A 17093-nucleotide genomic window follows, 5' to 3' on the forward strand; every position below is an offset into this window, starting at 1 on the left:
ATTTTTTATATTTAGCACCATAACTAATGTCTGCAAATATCACATGTTCAAAACTTCTTCTTGGCTATATTGACACTTCCCAATGTACAGTGTTTAAAAAATTTGGCCTGTAAGTCAAATTCTCCTGTCTAAACTAGATCTTTAAGTAGTGGCTTCACTTCTGCATGTGTTGAGGTAATAACCATACAGTAAAAGTAGATTATAATGTGTGTATGAGAAGCATCAAGCACAAGGTTATTCACTTTGGTGAGAGCAGCTGTAAATTTAAACAAATGTTGATTTGTCTCTGTATATGATGGATATATAGACATATCTGTATTTCTTATCCTATTTTTTCCCATGCATCATTCATTTTTATCAAGGCAAAAACTACAACTTACATATAACAAAATATCATCAGTGCTACGTTCTTCTAGCACTTAGTTTCCAAAATACTTGCAGTTTCACTGGTGATAGAAGGTAATCAATTTGCTCATGCAGCTTCTTTCCTTCTTTTGATAGTGTTAAGGCTCCATCTTCTACCAGATGTCTTTCTGCCTGACTGAGATGTTCCTGTGGTCCTTGAAGACCAACTTACGTATTAGAGGTGAGCTGTTACTGGTTACTAAAAACAAAACATCAAAGCTTATTGAAGAATATTAAACTGATACAAAATTCTGAATACCCAAATGAAGTGTTTGTCATACTTAGGAGACAGAAAATTAGGCAGCAATATGATGTTTGAACTTTGTCAGCTTCAAATATGATGTTTGACCTTGGTCTTGGCATCCTATCTTTGTGTGAAAAGTGTTCTGTAACAACAATAATATAAAAAAGTCAAAGGCATAGAAAAGTCTGATGTTTTAATTAAACACATAGTTGTGATTTATTGTAGTTAAAGGTGTACTGGGGCCTACTGTGCCTATTTTCCACCTTTGACCTTCCTGCTTCCTCTCTGTTCATTTATTGTATTGCCTACAAACCTCATTCTAAAATTCTGAGGCAGAAGGGAGGACTGCTATCTTGTTTTAAAAGCTGTCTGCTGTCGCAGTGCCTTCCTACATTCCTCCATGTAAAGAATTCCTCCCCATGGTATATTCCTGTCTGAGTTTAGGAGGCAGCAGATGTGGTGTCAAACTAATTATTTTAAAACAATGCAACTCAAAATCATACTTAGATCTACATGGCACACCTGAGTATTTACCAGTCAGGCACATCAGGAACTGGCTGGTGCGGCTTGCAGTCCCAATGTACCTGAAACATACAGATTTATTTGTGATGGGAACAAGGTAGACAATAATACCTATAGATTAAGGAAACTGGATCCTTTAAAAGGGCAGCTTTGTGAGTTCATGAATCTTAAAAAAAAAATCCTGTTGTCTTTAGCTCAGCTCTGTCAATCATCAGAAAACATTTTAAGTTATTCTAAGCTATTTTCACTGTGATCCTTACCTTTCCTTGTGAAAGAACACAAAAGATGCTAATTAGGAAGGTGGTAAAATACTTTTGCATGTTGGCAGCTTGAAGAGAATTATGCGAAGGCAATGACAGCTCATATAAATGTAAGGACCTGTCACATTTCCCTTCAGCCCTTGTGTGCTAGATCCTGAAAGTTCTGCTGGTATTCAGACTATAGGCTGTAGTTTTTCCATTCTCACTTGTATTTTAACACCCAATGCTCTGCTCCAGCTAGGAAAAATTGAGATGCTGAACTTTGCTTGCTAAATTGTGTTTTGTTTCCAGTGTCACATCCATAATTAAATATATTTACATTCAATTGTATAGATGAAGATATTGGGATCCACCAGTACTATGACAAGAAAGAATCAGGTAAAATACAAATAACCATAACTAAAACTAAACTAAACTTCCAAATGTTCAGTCTTTGACCCTGATTGCTTGCTCTGAAAAATGCAACTTTGGATTTCTTGTTAATATATGCCTCTATATTTCTATAGAGTGAGGAAGCACAGAAGGAGATTCTCTCTCCCAAGTTATGTCAGAGTATTAAAAAACTTTTTTATTCCACAGAAGATAAAAACTGGAAAAATATTTACCAACCTTTAATTCCTTAGAAGCCTCAGTGGGATTTTGCACTCTGAATTCTTATATTTTATATTCTATTTTGTATGCTATTCAGCCCTTTAGCCTGCTGCAGGATACCAAAACACGGTCCTAACATCATTGTGAGGGACGGTGCCGACCAGGGCTCAGGCAGTTGGACCCTGGCTGCTGCGGTAGTTGGGTGTTTGATGGAATCCCAGCAGAGGGCATCATGAACATGCGAGAGTGCCAGCCCTGGCCTCTTGCGTCCCTGTCTGGTATCTGAAATGGCCATTTCAGAGTGAACGATCAATTTTCTTTATCTGATTAATCCTGTTAATCCCAGAAGTTTCACGATGGGCCAAAAGGTCTCTTTGGCTAGAGTTACTTCCTCTTTGCGGCTAGGTTAGAGCAGAGGCTTGTGTGGGCATCCCATGGGCTGAGTTTCGTGGTTAATACGTTGTCTCCATGCTGAAAGACTGACTCAGCTTCTCTTCTGGGTTCAGTTGCAGCTCACTTCACTATCTGATGAGATTGGAGGCTCAGTAATGCCAGCCCACCTGTTGGGCTGCATAAGCCTTTCTTTCACTGCAAATTTAAGGTATCTGCCTTACGAGGTGAAAACATTGGGGCTGTCTTAATTTTTTGTAAATTTCTGTGTTTTATCAAACTGTATGAATTTTCTTTCTAATATTAATATTTGCTGACAGCAGTCGTAACGATTATCATTAATCTTTTCATCCTTTCTTTAGCATCACAGATGAAGCATGATTACTTAGAAGAGAAGCAAAAGCCAGCAGAATGTAAGGATATTTTCTGAGTTTCTTGTTACAGTAAGACCAGGTTATTCGTTTGGTTTGGTGATGCCCCTGGAAAAGCATTAAAATAACCTCAGACTGCTTCCAGTGTAACTTTCTGTACATGCCATCTAAGATGGACGGTCACAGAACTACGCAGCAAAAAACTGGAAAAGTTGTAATTATTCCTTTCTGGTGTATTTGCAATGTGCTTTTTATTCTGTGTCACTAAGCATGGTAGTGTGTATTGCTTCTCAAATCCATTGTCAAGAGGAATCACAAAAATAATCACAATCCAGATTTTTCCTTATGAAATTTACTCAGCAGATGAGCAATAAACATTTTCCCAATCAGCTCTTGTATTGAAATAGCAACTGCCCCAAAACTGAAGATTATAACTAAAATACTTTCAGCCCAAATCAGATTCCAGGTTAATAATCAGCTGCCTTCATAGAAAGCTTTTAGCTTTGAAACATTTACACTGTTCCTGCATTATCTGGTTAAAAGCAATTTCAGTTTATGCTATCACACAGCAGTATGGTGACAGTTAAAGATTTTTATATTAGTACAACTTTTCTTTAGCTCAAGTTTTACAACTCCTGCATAGTTGTTATTGCTCAGAGCATTCATTAATGTTCAAACACTATTACATGACAACTCTGAAAAATCTAATTGTTTTTCAGATGACTTCACAAAGTAATACGCATGCTGTAAGAATTGCCTTAACATTTTATCTTACCATAACGAAAATTCACATGGAATTGTGCGTGCATTTGAAGGCAAAATATGCTCCAGAGGATAAGTTATTTGCAACACTATAAGGTGTGTTTGGAGCAGGTTGAAGCCCCACTGGGAATGGGTATAAAGGCACACGCAGCCATGTGGCAAATCTACACCCGCTGTGGAGGGTTGTGTGTCAGTCAGAATCAATACAGCTCTGTAAAGTTGGGGAGGTGAGAAAGGGTTATAAGTAGGGAGGAGCATAATGGGTTTACATCCCTTGTGCTCTGCGTAGCATTATCTTACAGGCGCTGCCTGTATGGAAAGAGAAGCAGGCCCAGATAAACCCTGTTATACAGAAGACCCAACTGTTATCTTTTATACATGTGACATGAAAAAGGAACACAAGCTACTGTAGCTTGTTGCTGTAAATACAAGGGTGGCCTAGGCACAAAGCACTGTATGGCACATTTCTTAAAGAGAAGCACTGGGTAACTTTTTTCACAGCCTGTTGATTTGTATATATAGTTTGGTATCTGGACAGGCAATTTCCCATTTTGCATATATGGATAAATATTGCAGTATTTATGAAGGCACCCATTGAAAATGTGATCTTATATGCCTAATTAATATTATCATAACAGTTCCACCAACGCTGGCTTCAGTCCAATAAAATACAAAGAGAAGTTGTATGTTGGTGTGCTCTTTTGTTAATATATTAAATCCTTCATTTTTTCACTCTATGGCACTTCTATTGTAAGCTCCTTTTTGCAAGGAGGTTTAAACACAACTGTTAGTCATGCAATCTGGAAGTTGGCATACAGACTGACAGCTTAGAGCTCAAAACTTTTCATCAGTTTCCTTTAAATAGGCTAGATTTTAAAAAGACAATGTGTTCTGTAGCCTCTCATGGTTTATATTGTATACTTCTGAACAGAAAACTGCTCACTTTTAAATGATGACATTTCACAAGTTATTAGAGCCTGATTCTCAGCCATGAAACAAGCCAATTACTAGAAACTCCAGAGGAAGCTTTGCCTCCTGGTTTCAGGATTAATGTGTTAGGCCAGAATTTTCACAACAGTTTGCTGAAGATTAATACGTTTGTTAAAGGACTGTAGCAGTCATACAGTTTCTTGTTTGCTTGAGTTGGCAGATTCTTCAGACCAAATTTTCAAGAACAAATCCTATAAATTACTATACTCCATAATATAAGTTATGGTGTCCACAACTACCTGTTGTTAATACCTCTATATATGCATATATTCATGCATATGTATTTTGCAGTCACATTAGTGCCTGCTTTGGAAATTAGGCAACGAAATGCTAGTTCAAAATAATAGTATCTCTTTAGGATTTGATAACTTGAATTTGGGTTAACATACTGAATGTGAGATGCTTTCTCTTCGCAAGTGCTTAGTGGCTGGGTAAGATAGTACATCCTGAGAGATTTGTACACAATTATCATGGTGAAGTCATGGTCAGCGTGGATATTTCATGCTAACTGTTCCTACGACAGAGCCTTTCAAAATTATATCGTTTGACAATACAAACCAATAGAAGCCATAGCCATTTCCTTCCAATTATAGGTAAGTTTTACGTTTAAGGTAATTCCTAGGAATCTTAGTTTTGTGCTTCCACAGAAAAAGAAGCTCAACTCAAAGAACTTTTAATTATATATAAATATGTTTGTGCACACACACACATATATATATACACACACGTATATGTGTATAGTCACCTATATATACCCATTTCTCTATCTTCTCTTTTTTATTAACTTCTATTTGCCAGCTCGGGATTATCCTTGGATACTGAAAAACAAGCGACCAGACAAACTGCGAGATACACTCAAGGAGGTAGAGGTATGTTTCAGAAAGTTTCAAGTACAGCAACATATAATCCGGTTTTCAAACCTCTTTCAACAGCTTTAATTTTCATAAAGATCCAACTTGCCCAGTGATGATAAATGTGCTTTTGTCTGGCGGGCTGTTCTAAAACAGCTGCATCTTTGTGTAGCATGCTTCATCTATAAACTTGAAAATAAGAAGTATGTTAACGGATAGTGACAATGTATACCAGCTCCACTCTCTGTTTTCTGTTGTCCTTTAGGACTTAATGCAAAACAGTCAATGTGTGCGGAGCAAATGGAAGAACAAACGTATCTGTCAGGTAAAATGTTTTGACAAGCTCTTGGAATGTTCAGTCAGTGGAACTGAACAGCCATTCAGTGATTGATGCAATAGCATTAAAATGTTAACTAATGCAGAAAATCATTGGGGTTTTTTAATGTATCGGCTCTTATTACCTAGATTGTGTTTATTTAAATGTCTAACCTGAAAGAGATGCTACAAACTAAAAATCTGGTTTTTATCAACAAAGAAAACTACATTAAAGGGCCCTGATTCTGTGAGATTATTATTATTATTATTTGGGGAAACTGAAAGCATCCTGTATTTAAAAACAGCAGGCTAAGGGAGCGATGAAAATACACAGACAGGTCTGGAATCTATGTTATATTACATTTTTATATCTTAATTATTTACACGTCTGTTGCAAATTGTTTTACTTTGTGCTTGTGTAATATGGGAGGGAAGGTATAACACTAAACCAGCTAGATCTTAATCAAGTTATGGAAGAAAAGATATTGTGACGTGTGGCACGCATGTAGCTAAGTTCTCTGTCTAAGATCCACAGATTGTATAAAAGAAACAGCTTTTCGCACCCTTGTTAACACAGAACATGGGGTAGGTAGGAGAGCTAAACATGACACATGCTCTAGCTCTTTAATCATGAGCTTGTTCTGAAAAACATACGTAATGTACTTCATAAGTTTCTGCAGTCTTCATTGTTCATGTGGAATGGGCATCACATTTGAAGCTGCTTTGGCATGGGTAATACTTATAAATATTCCTAATTTTGTTTCTAAAAAGAAATTTTGTATTCTAAGTTTTATGCTTTTTCAGATTAATAATTTTTTTCTTCTAATTCAAATAGTTACAAATGTGTGTCAGTGGGATGAATATTAAATATTCAAACATTGTACAGCTGAAATTCCAGAAATGTCTTTAAGAATAGCAAAATTTTTAAATACCTGACATGCCAAACAGTATATAGTCTTTTTGTATCCATAATAAAGATATTATTGTCTAAGCTACATTTGCCAGTCAGATTTTATCACTAGTAAATGTATATAATTTGTGTATGGATTACATAGTATATATCTGTGAATGTTAATCTTCTAGAACTGATTTAAATATTAATTGTATGCTAATTTAGAAGATTCATTTTTTTTCTGTTAGTATTGCTCTGATTAGGAAAGGAATTTGAATTGGGAAAGGAATTAAGAAATACTGAGTCAATTAGCCATGAGTGTATTCATCTGCTTCCCAGTTTGCTGCTGTCTCTTCATTTTCTTTCCCTTTCCATTCTCCCTCTGTCATTTTCCTTCACCTCCCATCTATCTGCATCCACTCACATTCCTTACCAATACATACTTTCAATCAGTGAACTTCTTGCCAAAATTTGATCATCCTGCCTTTTTAATATAACATTTTTGATCTGTATAAAACTTTTTTTTTTTTTACTTAGCAGCCTCTAAGTAGTTTCAGGCTTACGTAAACAAAAAGGAGACAAATACAATTTTACTTATTTCTTGTACAAGGTCAGAAAGAAAAGAGTTGGATGTTTTTATCTTAGTAAATTAGGTCTGGCTATATATTAGATTGCAATATGTAAAGTGGTAGCTTGGTAAATTGAGTATTTTTTAATGATTTTTTAGGTGGCTTGTATAGCCAGGGTATGAATGATAGTATAGCTTATAACATGGCCAGAGCTAAAGTTACAGATAAAAATCATAGTCACTTCTCTGTTCTTAAATTCTGCTTTTGGTTTCTCAATCACAAAACAAAATGTTTTTTAATATAATAATGGCTGATAATTGAAGTCTCCAACAGGGCTTAGAATGTTCTGCCAAAACAATTGTGTTATTCCACTTTCTGTCTTTCTGAAAATATAAGCTGTCCAACAAATTAAAATAAAACAGAGAAAAAATCAATAATTTGGGAGACCTAGAACAGAAAACCTGTCTTCTATCAATTTTTATGTCAAACATTTTGGTTTTCTGCTGCTCATCTGTCTGAGCATTTTGCAGGAATATCTGGACTCTCCTCCCTTCTTGATACAAATGTTCTGAAGCTTCTGGAAAAGACGTTGTACATTAAATTTTTTAGTTCTAAGTAGGAGACTAATGAACTGTTTCAGCAGAAAGTGCTTATCACATAATAGTGCAATCTGTGTCATAGCACTACTGTATTCACATGTAATTTTGGATGGATACCAGAGCAGCTGCTAGTGGAAAAAGAAGTGTCCATGTTTGCATTAACCTTCAAGTGTAATAGAAAGCAACATGTCAGACAAACATCATGGAAAGCATGTAGCGAATTACCCTGACTGTTGTAATTTTCAGTCATTTGGGCTAAGTCTAAGTAGGTTAACTATAGTATCTTTTTTTTAGCTCTTTGCTTTTTAGTAACAATACGATGTCAAATAAATTTATTTATAGAAATTAAAATATTTAACCACCATCACATTTTTTTGATAAATGTTCTCTGTATGTGAATCTGCCATATCTTTAGCTGAACTAGGAGGAGTTCCCTTTGTGTTCCCTTTGTGTTTCCCAATGTGCTATCCAAATACTCGATGGCTGTAGTACCTTTAGCAAGACAGAACAAATGGAAAAAAAATCTGAAAGGTGATACAATGATAACAAGACTATAATTTTTAAAACTAGTATGATTTCCCTCAGATTTTGTGACAAACCATCATAGGACTGCTGCTAGTGTATCTTCTGGAACCTAAACATCACTATTCCTAATACCTCACTGCTTCCTCCAGCACTTCCAGCTTCTAACTAGTCCACAGGCAAAAATTGGGGGCTATAAATTTAAACATGCAGCTGCTAAAAATAAGTGTGTTTTCATGTTAACTGTTTGTGTGCAAATGACCAATTAGACTTCATGCATATGCCTCAATGAAAAATCTGGTTAGTTTGCATGCAGATTATCTTGTCCGTTGGATGAATGTATGTCTCAAAATTGGCTCTTCTGTATGAGTTTGCCTGGAACTACAATAATGCTGGACCAGCTTTCTACCTTTCTTAATGTTTAATTTTATGCATCAAAATTTCTCCTATTCCTTTTTTTTTTTTACAGTCAGTGCATTTGGAAGTTTCGTATTTACTTCCTTGTCCATTACAAAAAAAAAAATAATCAATTGACCTTTATTTTTACAGTCCTGAGTATACATTCTAGTACTGCTTGGAGCTTCTGAAATAGATGATGTGCTGGTTCATGTAAACAAAACCTAGACTGTACAGGGATTTTTGTCAAGGAGCTTGCCCTCCTATTTAAAAGAGCTTAGTTGAGCCCTAAAGGACTGAGGTCTTTTCTTTAGCTCTGTTCCTGCTTGTTCCAACAGGATCTGAATGCACACCATTTCTGTATGGTACTTCTGAACCCCAAATTTGATGACCTGTGATGAGTTGCTGAAATAATCCTGTAATCTTCAGTTAGTTGATATCAAAGGAAAATAAACAGACCATGAAAGAAGGATGACAGAAAAAAGACAGGAAATGTTTACAATAAGATGCCACTCTATTGTTCATAATTAAATAAACAATTTACTCCTCACTTTCTCTGCAAGAGGAGTAATCATCTAAGGAATTAATTTTATCAATATTGTTGATTTTACTCAACTCAGCTCTGGCTGCTTCCCTTCCTCTTGGTCTCCTTCTCTAATTCTTTGGAATGCTTTTGTAAGTTTTGTCACAAAATCATTAAATCAGTCCTGTGACATTATACCATTGTTTCAGGTTTGGTCTTACAATATAAGGTAGTAAAAAATAATGACATCTGGCCAAAACATTAGATTTCCAACTTTTTTCATTTTACATTTGCATTACGATGTAGAATTAAACACATGCCATCACTGAATTATTTTATTGTACAAAAGCCAAGCGCTAGCTGTGAATCATATCTGTTACCTGCTAGTGAGAGAGATGCATATATTCTTTGCAAAATTACTTTTATTTGATTTAATTTTATTTGTGTTGCAATTTACATATGTATATGAACAGTTTTAATGTTACCATCATTGACATACTTAAAACTGGATTCTGAATTGAGATGCACAGCAATGTTTGCTGACATGGCTTGTTACATCAGCTACAATCCCCATAGCAAACTGATTTAGCAAGATATGTGGTGACATACAGTAGCACATCTGATACCAAAATCAAGACATTCTGGCTAGAATACATGAGAAGCTAGTACCCATAACTGGTTACTAAGAGAAACGCTGCCCTCATATGGAATTATTTTGGTTGCTTTTGATCGCAGCCATTAATGTGTTGTGTGGGTTTAGAGATTTGGAGCTAGAAGTACAAATGCATTGATTATTGTGAAACGGTAACATGTAACAACAATAACTTCATCTGTAATAAGGCATGCAACAGAGTAATTATGGTAGGGTGGCTAAGAAAGCAATGTGGAATGAAGAGGTGGGGAAAACCCTGGGAACCTGCTTGAACAAGAAATGCTTTGCAATTCTCTTCTCCTTTTGCATATTCCTTTGTCAGCTGGGTTCTGTAAGGGAAAACAGTTTGCAGCAATATTCTTTACAGGCATATTTTCCTTCTCTTCCAATTTTAATCAGATAGAAGCAAATCCTGGCTTTGCTCTGCAGGTATCTTTTTAGGTAGAAGGGCTGATAAGCAGCTAAGGTATATGAATGAGGAGTCAAGGGCTAAGACTTCCAAGGATAAAGGAATCCACTTAAGTACATGCATAAGTTCTACTAAAGTCCATAAGTCATGAGCCTGTACTTAAGTGTTTTACTTAATAAAAACTCAAATACGTATTGGAGCACTTTGCTATTGGGGAAGGGATACTCAGGTCTTCCCCTGAGTATCCCCTGCTCCTTCTTATGTCTTTTTGCTCATTGGAGAACCATTTTTGGAACACAAAGTACATAATTCCCTCTATCAAAGTCTTCACATTCACCTTGTCAGTAACAGAGAATTAAGTGACCCTTCCGTCCCAGCATCTAGTATGACCAGATGCCCAAACATTTTACTCAGACTATGTTCAAGTGCAAAGGCTATGCCTATTCTTCCAATAGGTGTGAAGTCATGTTTTCATATTTTGTTTAGGAACACCTTGAGACTTTTAAAGCTGTAGAGATGAGACTTCTGATTTCTATTTTTCATATCACAGTAATTCAGTCTGAAAAATTTGTGATGTCTTTCATTATTATGAGCTTCTTTTCCTAATTTGATAGCTGTTAGATGGAATGACTTTGCCTTGTGTAAATAATGCCTCTTATGTTTGCTTTTACTGTTTAGCAATGATGGGCAATTCCCTTGACAGTACTTTTTGGAGCTGGATCACTGTGTATCTATGTTCAGGCCAAGTTTGCAGTCTTCCCCATTTGCTTTATATTAATTCGTGCTTATGATTGGACTGCTCCCACCGACTAAAATATGAGCTTAACTATGCAAGCTTATGCAAGCACCTGAATCTTATTATCATGTAACAGTCTTTGCATAGTCTACAAAGTAAGGAATCAAAATAGTGAAGTTTCAATTCAAGCACATAAATATTTTCTCTTACAAAATATTTTTTATCAAGGATAATACAGAATCGCAGAACCACAGAATCATTTAGGTCAGAAAAGACCCTTAAGATCATCAAGTCCAATGGTTAAGCTAACACTACCATGTCCACCACTAAACCATGTCCCTAAGCACCACATCTACATGTCTTTTAAATACCTCCAGGAATGGTGACCCAATCACTTCCCCGTCTTATTTAAATACCTTCTTGTATTTCATGGTAAACATTTTTAAAAAGCCCCCATTCTAATTCAAAGGATTTTTAATGGGAAGTAGAAGAAATACTGACTTTACATGGCCATAAAGGGTGTAAGGTCTCTGATTTACTTTTTAAATTTAGACTCTAAAGTTTCTAGAGGGAAGGACTTAAACATGTGGAGCACAGGTATATTGCCAACTACGGTAAGTTATCATAGCAAAAATTTGTTAAATTAAAAGTTTTTCCAAAATATCTATAACTTCTGTGGAGAATAACGGCAAAGAACGTTTTACTGTAAAAATAAAGAAGGAGGGAGCACAATAGGAGAAACAATAAAAGCCATGGAAATGATATTATTTTTACCTACTTTCTGTCACTCAATCATGCCATTCTGATAGTGTAGAGAGAAAGCTCTGCAGTATTAACAATACATAACATTGGGTTAATGACTAGTTTCATAGTCGTAAAGCAAAGCACACCCATTAGTACAATATTTTATATTTATATAAATGTCATCATGCACTGGAGCAGTTTTCATAGATTTCTCTTCTAGCTCTGTAATAGGTGTGATTTATATTGTTACCAGGAAATGAACATATAGGTGTAAAGTGAATTTACACCCTGAAACGTTTAGGAGTTAAAGAATCCTAACCTTATTTGTTGCTTCCAAGCCAAGAGTTTGCAAGCATGTCTTTATACAGCATATTGGATGGGCATATTAGATGTCAGCAGAATGACAAGCATGTGGCCTCATTCAATAATGCAGTCATTCAAGATCACTGACTGTCTGCAGATCAAAACACATTTTTTCCTATGTTTTGCCTCTACTCTTTAGCTGGATTGGTGTTATATATCCCTATTCTGTCAGGTAAACCTAGAGGCTACAAGCAGACTTCTGATTCGCTTGGGTTATTATCCCAGGTTAACTCCAGGATGATCTTCTCACTCCCTGCAAGGAAAGGAAGCATGGGAGCAACCTACCATTACAGTAACATTTTCTGAGGGAAGAACATAGCTCCCAAGCAAAGGCATTGTGGAAGACACAGGTTAGAGAGTTTATTTGTGTGACTGCACCAGCTCTCTTGTTGGCACAGAACATTGAAGGTTTTGGAGTGTTTTCTCTGGCAGGCTGGTATTCATTCAGTAATTTAGAACTGGTCTAATGTAATTTTGCTTGATCATTGCTTGCGTCATAGTTTGTGAACTTCTGGGTTTCAAACCTCACTTCTTCAACTAGGTTCTTCAGACAGTTACAGCTAACCTTGCTGGACTTAACATTATCAAATTGGAAATAAGTTGTGATTTCATCTAATCTAACTTCAACATAAGGATAAATTGAAGTTTTGAAAGATTGTAATAAAAGCTGCATGAATGTAACTGTCTAACATTTTTACTAGGACATAACCTTAAAGGACATCTCCAATGACAGGGAATATTGAAACATTGACTATATATATTTATCAAACGAATGCATGATTAGACTTTGGCAGGATGGGAAATGATAATTTCTTAACAAATTCATTTAGCTTTCAGACGTCACTAGAATTTCTTTTCAAACTACTGTGAATTGACAGGAAGATAGACCGGAAAAATGGGGGTTAAAGATATTAGTCAGGGCAAGAAGGTAATTTATTTAAATATGCTTGTCCTGCTTTTGCTACAGAGAACACAGAGCTATCGTAATATATCCAAATACTTATAACTGAGAATTTTCATAGCTAAATTACTGGGAGCAAAGCATTGCACCAGAGGTAAGCTCAGTTAGATCACTACCTTGCTGTCCCCAGTACTTTTTATTTATTATACAATGCAGTAGCTCTCACTGCAAGGAAGCTTGCCTGGTGTTTATGTACTGGTGTGTTGTACTAAAAAGTATACAACCATGTTTGTCTCCCAGCTCTAGTGTAACACAAACAGGGATTTTTATGCCAAATTCTACTACAAGAGCAAGTACTTCTCTAGTAGTAATTTTTTTAAAAGCACAGAAATTTCTTTTAAAACTGCTGTAGGTTGTTGGTGGGGGTTTTTTTTGTTGTTTTGTTTTTTTCTATAGAAGAGCTGGAGTCCCAGATTTCTGGCCTTTGGTGAGCCCTCTGTACATTTCTGTAACAGTCTTTCCACTGAGGATTTCTTTGGCAGAAAAGATTGTTCAGCAAGTTTAGGGCTGGTGTAGCCTCTGCTAAATGAATAATGGTTTGGGGTTGTGGTTTGGTTTGTTCCCCACCCCCACCCACCCCACCCCTTGATTAGAGGGAGATGAACCTAGATGCCAGAATTAGTCCTTCAGAACTGCTACCATGTAGCAGGAATGAGAGCTGGCCTGAAAGTTTAACTTAGACAGAGAGGTCATCTAGTCTAGCAGCTTGCAGGATCAGAGGTGGCACTGGAAGATGAATTAAAATATGAGTGTGTTTTCAGTACTGCATGTGAAGATCAAAGTCACAGTAGTTATTTTTTTCCACTGTTTTTACATCAAAGTTTCTGTAGAACTCAAGTTTGTCAATGAATTAAACAATTAATATGGTCAGAAATGTGTTTTTATAACCCCCTGGCTTCATCTTTTACCATGTTATTAAGAAAACAATGTCTCTCTAATAAAGTTTTTCATATACCACTGCTACTGGAGTAACTTGGCAAAGTGAGGTCAACTCACAATGGAGCAGGGAATTTTATGGGGTTTATTTTCTGAATCTCTTTGCTGTAATAGTTGCATTCAGAAAATTACTAAGTTTAATGGTTTAATTATGCAAAACGAAATGGTTTTCATGACTCCTCCCACTGAGCATTCTCTCTCTCATACAAGATACGGCGTCAGAAGGAGCTGATAAGTACTGTGACTTAGTCTTCAAGGTTATATATATCATTTAATTGAGATTAATTAGGCAGAAATATTCAGTTAACACTGAAATAAGCCTCTGACTATTCTGTCCAATGATTTAAATGCCTTCTTTCTAAGAGAGGCATCTATAATCTTATGTAAGGAGTATATAGATTTATTAGGAACCCACAGCTACCACAGTGGTAGGGCACCATTATTTAAGTTAAACAATATATGAATGATCAGACATAAGGACAGCAAAAAGGTGCTGGTTTTAATCTGTGATATTAATATAAAATTACATGAAGCCCAACTTCGTATGTTTTTTCATGCATATTATGCAGTTATTTTATACAGGAAAAAATCAGGTCAATGGATGATAGAGTGAGCAGCATCATCCCTTTACTCATTCCGGACAGAATTTTTATCTCTTTTTAACAAACTAATTTAGTACATTTTCTGCAATGTCTGGGGATTTAGCACACATCATCTTCAAGTGTTCTGCAATTGCAATTCTTGTACCTGTATAATTCAGGGTCATATTACACCTCTCCCTTTCACTGAAAAAGCTTTCAAAGTCATTATAAGACATCCTCACATCAACGATAAGTCTTTTTTGTAATTTTGAAAATTAGATTACTACGTAATGGACAGCTGCTAATATGTACCTTGAAACGCTTCACTTCATTAATGATTCTTAATGTCTTGTTTTCTCACTATTTGGATTTAGCTCCTCTTTCACTCAGGTATATTGGTGTCCCTAAGCCTTTCTGGGCCACAGCTGGAGAAAGTGGTGATTGACAAGACCCTGGTGGGGAAGCTCATCTCCGACACCATCAGTGATGGTAATTACACCCACTTGCAAATCAATTGCCTACATTAACAATAGAGTAGAGAAACAGTATGTCAACAGGTAGACTAATTATTGCCACTGGGGACTTGCAAACACAACAAGTAATTGCATGTAAAGCAATAGTTACAACCCTCAGGACTAAGAACACTTGAAGAATAATATTTCACATCGAAGTTTTCAGGCTTGTCAAATACTGAATGGGTTTATAAACTTCAGTTTCTTACACATTTTAATCAGTGTGAACAGGCCATTTGAACATGTTGTGTTTGTTTCATAAGTGGTAAAATGGGACAGAACATAACATCAGCCAACTGATTAATTCATGGGACAGTTATTAATATATTTACTTATTAGAAAAGGCTGGATAACATTAGTTACATGGAGGTGTTCTAATTTGGTTTCTAGATTTCTGGAGTCTTGCTACTGTTATTAACTCGTGACTGCTAAAAATGACTTTTTAGTTTAATGCAGAAGAAAACTTATGAAAATGTAACACTTTTCTAAAGCTTTATAGTATGACTATAGATTTTTCAATGGGTCTCTACAGAGCTCCACTGAGAACCCAGCACATGTCAGTGCCTTGGCATCTGCATGATCAAGAATATGGAATTTTGGTGTGAGCCAAATTAAATGTGCATTATCTTCCAAATTCCTAAAAAGTAGACCCAAATTATAACCTTTTAATAAGAATATATGCTAGATTTAGTTTTGATCTTTAGTGATTTATTTTCTTCCACACCTAGGCATCTATTGAATATTGACCTGGTTATTTAAGAAATCTGCAATACTGTGTTGCTCTGATCTTTCCTTATAAGTATATTGTAGTTTAGTCTTGAAAAATAACATTAATATAACTATGTTAGTAGAATCTTTAGTATCAAAAAAATTACCCTTATGTAATTTTTTATCAACTAATTACACAGAGAATGCAAAACACATTTAATATCTTGACTCCTTTTTTTTACTTTTCACTTAAGTTACTAGATTACTAATTCTGTCTCAGATTTTTTCTGCCCTCTGTTTCCAGAGGGAGAATTTTGTACTTTCAGGTGACAAAAAGTGGGAAAGCATGGAAGCTAAGGTTATACCCAAATTGAAGTTGTTTGCAGAACTTATTTAGAATACTGTCTTTTTAAAAAAGTAATAAATAATTAATATATAATTAAATTATCCATATCTTGCCTTATATTGACTTAATATGCCATAGATATACAAGTATTTTTTTAAATACTGCTAACTAAAAAAGCTGACAACTACAATAATAAAGCAATGAATATGTTTTCCCACAGTTATGCCACACAAACTGCTATAAATAATATTATATAATGGTTTGTTCTTATTTTCACTTATTCAACAATTTCTTAAACCTCCATGTTTTGTAATACCCCGGTGTGAAAGTGAAACAGGACTGCTTCCATTCAGTAAAAGCAAACCCCACAATACCTGTCATTGCAATACGTCTTTGTTTTTTCATTAGCAACAAGAAGATACTTTTGTTACCTGCACAAATAGTGTTCAAAATCCAAATTTTTATACTGAACTGTCTTTATGTGAGAACTGAGGCATAATTCAACATAATTGCATGTCTTTCCAAATCTAGCTTGGAATTAGGGTTGTGATTATAAAGTTGGCCAAAAGAAATTTGATATTTAATATAAGAAGTCTGTATAAAAATAATGGCTCTTATTTTAATAATTGTTGTATTATACAGTTTATGTATTGTATATGTAGAAATGGATAAGATTACAATCTCCCAAAATTACTTATGAAATGTTGTAATTCAAACTCAGTGTAGCATGCTCTCTTAACATTTGGAATAAAGGTCAGATTGTGTCCACAAAATTCTGAATTAAGATTGCATTTATAATCCTCCTGCCTCTAATAAAGTTCTCCTGATTTTTATTATTTAAAGGCAAAATTAAAAAATAAATTTAATTAGAAATTGTAGAAAAATTGCTTTTCTAAAAGAAAATAGTATTTCTCATTTTCTAAATTATTTTGTCACACTGAGG

The 17093-nt window shown here is 35.3% G+C and overlaps 1 protein-coding gene across 3 annotated transcripts in view; it reads left to right on the forward strand.

Annotated features, from left to right (window-relative positions):
• The window catches only part of WDPCP (WD repeat containing planar cell polarity effector), a 156857-nt gene that overhangs the window by 49577 nt on the left and 90187 nt on the right, over positions 1 to 17093 (forward strand). For all 3 annotated transcript variants that reach the window (XR_010372112.1, XM_064446682.1, XM_064446683.1), the window contains exons 3-8: positions 502 to 586; positions 1765 to 1809; positions 2775 to 2825; positions 5334 to 5404; positions 5652 to 5711; positions 14959 to 15073. Coding sequence is in view for 2 of the 3 variants with exons in the window: in XM_064446682.1 (XP_064302752.1) it covers positions 526 to 586; positions 1765 to 1809; positions 2775 to 2825; positions 5334 to 5404; positions 5652 to 5711; positions 14959 to 15073 (403 nt within the window). In the remaining variant the exon portion in view is untranslated. The remainder of the gene's footprint in view (positions 1 to 501; positions 587 to 1764; positions 1810 to 2774; positions 2826 to 5333; positions 5405 to 5651; positions 5712 to 14958; positions 15074 to 17093) is intronic.

This window comes from Phalacrocorax carbo, chromosome 3 (assembly GCF_963921805.1).
Source record: "Phalacrocorax carbo chromosome 3, bPhaCar2.1, whole genome shotgun sequence".
In the NCBI taxonomy this organism is placed as follows: domain Eukaryota; kingdom Metazoa; phylum Chordata; class Aves; order Suliformes; family Phalacrocoracidae; genus Phalacrocorax; species Phalacrocorax carbo.